Raw genomic sequence first — 2,552 nt, forward strand, 5'->3', positions numbered from 1 at the left:
GGCCGGAGCAGGTAACCGGGTGGGCGGACGCGCCGACCAACCAACATGAGCCCCAGACCGTTACTTTATTTGTTTCATTTTTACGTTGGCTTGTTTTATAGAATAGCTAAGAGAAGGAATGGTGTAAAGAATTTCCGAGATTCCCCGAACGTTAACATTCTTCCACATTTGCTCTCTACACACACACGCCTCTACTGTGCACACTAACGTGCGTTCACTCCAACACCTTCCGGCTGGAGGCTCTGGCTTCCTCCCCTTTCATCCCCCACCCCCACCCCGTCCCGTGTGGACTGACTTGGGTCCCGGGATTCGGAAAGGAGTTTCAGGATCCAGCCCAGGCCTGACAGGCTGCTCGCTGTCCCGATCCCGGTTCTGGGTTCAGGAGGTGCGGGCAACGCTGCCCGCCCTGCAGTGTCCTGACTCGGCTGGAATACAGTTGGGTTCATTCGACTTCACTCATCGCTGGGGGTCCCCTCCCATCTGTGTTGATGTCCTTATTTCCCTGGGTGAGAAGGTGAAACATGAACTTGGTTCCAAGTCTCACAACAAAAAAGGAAAACTCGGAGAAATGCTCCCCATCTCCGGGGTCTCCCCTCCTCTTCCTCCAGATCCCAGCGTGGTGAGCACCTACATGTACCCAGCAGGGGTCCCTGGCGCACAGACAGCCCCCCAGGGCCCAGCCGGACCCGCCGCCAGCCCAGCCTACTCCTCCTACCAGCCCACCCCCACCCAGGGCTATCAGGTAGGGTCAGGCTGCACCCCTCCCCCAGAGGCCCCTGTGAGGCGCCCCGCCCAGCCCTTCTCCCAGCTCCTCACACTCCTCACAGGCCTTCCCTCCACAGACGGTGCCCTCCCAGCCCCCGCAGCCCGCCGGCGTGGGCTACATGGGGAGCCAGGCGGTGTCCATGGGCTACCAGCCCTACAGCATGCAGGTGAGACCACGCGGGGCATCGACAGGCCGGTCCTTCTGACCCCCCCTCCCCCCCGACTGGGCTCCCCAGCTGGTCCTCCAATTCAGGTTACAGGGCTGCTTTCTCAATGTCGGGGTTCCTTTCATTCTCCACAGAATCTCATGACCGCCCTCCCCGGCCAGGACGCATCTCTGCAGCCCCCGCCGCAGCCCTACATCTCGGGGCAGCAGCCCATGTACCAGCAGGTGAGCCCCTCCCAGGCCACCACCCGGGCCCCGGCCCTCTGCAGGGGACCGTCCTGGGAAGATAGGCGTCCAGCGGGAAGGCTACTCGGCCCGCAGACCCTGAGTGCACGCAGCGTCCGGGGGGAGCAAACCACGTTGACTTCAAGCTCAGCTCCATAGGCGCTGTCGGGATTCCGGGGGTGGGCCCTGCTGGAGCGTGAAGCTCAGAGCCCATGACAAGGAGGGGGCGCACCCTGGGCTGGAGGAGACCCGGGACAAGGCTGGGGTGGGGTGTTCTAGAGCAGCCAGGAGAGCGGGAGCTGGGCCTGGGGAGGAGCACCAATGGCCTCTCGTCCCCCAGATGGCACCTGCTGGCGGCCCTCCCCAGCAGCCTCCGCCCGTGGCCCAGCAGCCGCCCGCACAGGGGCTGCAGGTGCAGGGCAGTGAAGCCCAGCTCATCTCCTTCGACTGACCAGGCCAGTGCGCTGCCCAGAGTAACACTACGTTCCCCGAGACCACCGCCTCCATCTGACTAGCGTCCTGTCCCCTCCTCTGCTCTCCTCGCTCTCCCCGCCTCCATGTAGTGCCCCTGCCCGCCTTTCTGTCCTCACCTGTGCTCACCCCTCGGGCTCCACCTCCTGTCCCTGAGTTGGCCTCCGACCTCCTTCCCCACGGCCGGGCCTGGGGTGGGGGGTGGGGGTGAGCCCCAGCCTGGATGTCAGGTCCCTTTGCCCCCCACTCCCGCAGGGGCCTATGGATGACTAGCGTGTGCCCCCCAGAGCCCTCTAGGGCCCCCCCAGCTGTCAGCAGGGGCTCCTGGCCCCCACAGGAAGGGGGGGCTAGTCTCCAGCTTCTCTGCTTCTGAGCTGTCATGTCACCCAGTGCCCCAGTTAGACAGAATGGATCGGCCATAATAAAGTCTCTTCAACAAGTACCACGCGTCTGCTCAGGGGAAAGGTGCTGGGCAGGAGTGTGTGGCCATCCCCGCAGGCCAGCCTGGCCCCGAGTCCTGGGATGGGCTGGCAGGGCCCAGGCTCTGGTCCCACTGCAAGGCCAGTAGCTGTAGTTGGAGGAAAATGTTCAATGTCCGCCGCTTGCATCCAGAACTCAACGCCTGAGCCACCCAGACCTCCTAGGCGACCGCGGCCTTGGCTCCTCCATGCGGGGCCGGACTAGTGAACAGGCCCAGAGGCTCTCGGAGCGCAGGCCAAAGGCAGGGCCAGGACGCGGAGGTGCGGGGCAGAGGGGCAGCGCCTTGTCGTTTGACATAAAGTCCGCTCAGCGCTGGCTCCAGGCATCACCGTGGCGGCGGGAGAGGAACCCGCCTGTGCCTCTGGCTGCATCTAAAGAGCAAAGCCCAGGCCCTCGGGGCAGGCGCCGCAGCCGGTGTTGGGAGCTGGGCCAGGAGGCGGCGGGC

General features: G+C 64.6%; 1 protein-coding gene across 1 annotated transcript in view; it reads left to right on the forward strand.

Moving 5' to 3' along the window:
* Positions 1-2,069, forward strand: part of HGS (hepatocyte growth factor-regulated tyrosine kinase substrate) — a gene marked incomplete at its 5' end in the record, with an annotated part of 9,575 nt that extends 7,506 nt beyond the window's left edge. Inside the window, 4 exon segments of the mRNA XM_014531236.1 lie at positions 132-742; positions 828-932; positions 1,067-1,156; positions 1,497-2,069. Of these exon segments, the coding sequence (XP_014386722.1) occupies positions 132-742; positions 828-932; positions 1,067-1,156; positions 1,497-1,607 (917 nt within the window).
* Positions 2,070-2,552: the final 483 nt, after the last annotated feature.

Source organism: Myotis brandtii, unplaced genomic scaffold (assembly GCF_000412655.1).
Source record: "Myotis brandtii unplaced genomic scaffold, ASM41265v1 scaffold797, whole genome shotgun sequence".
Classification (NCBI taxonomy): Eukaryota; Metazoa; Chordata; class Mammalia; order Chiroptera; family Vespertilionidae; genus Myotis; species Myotis brandtii.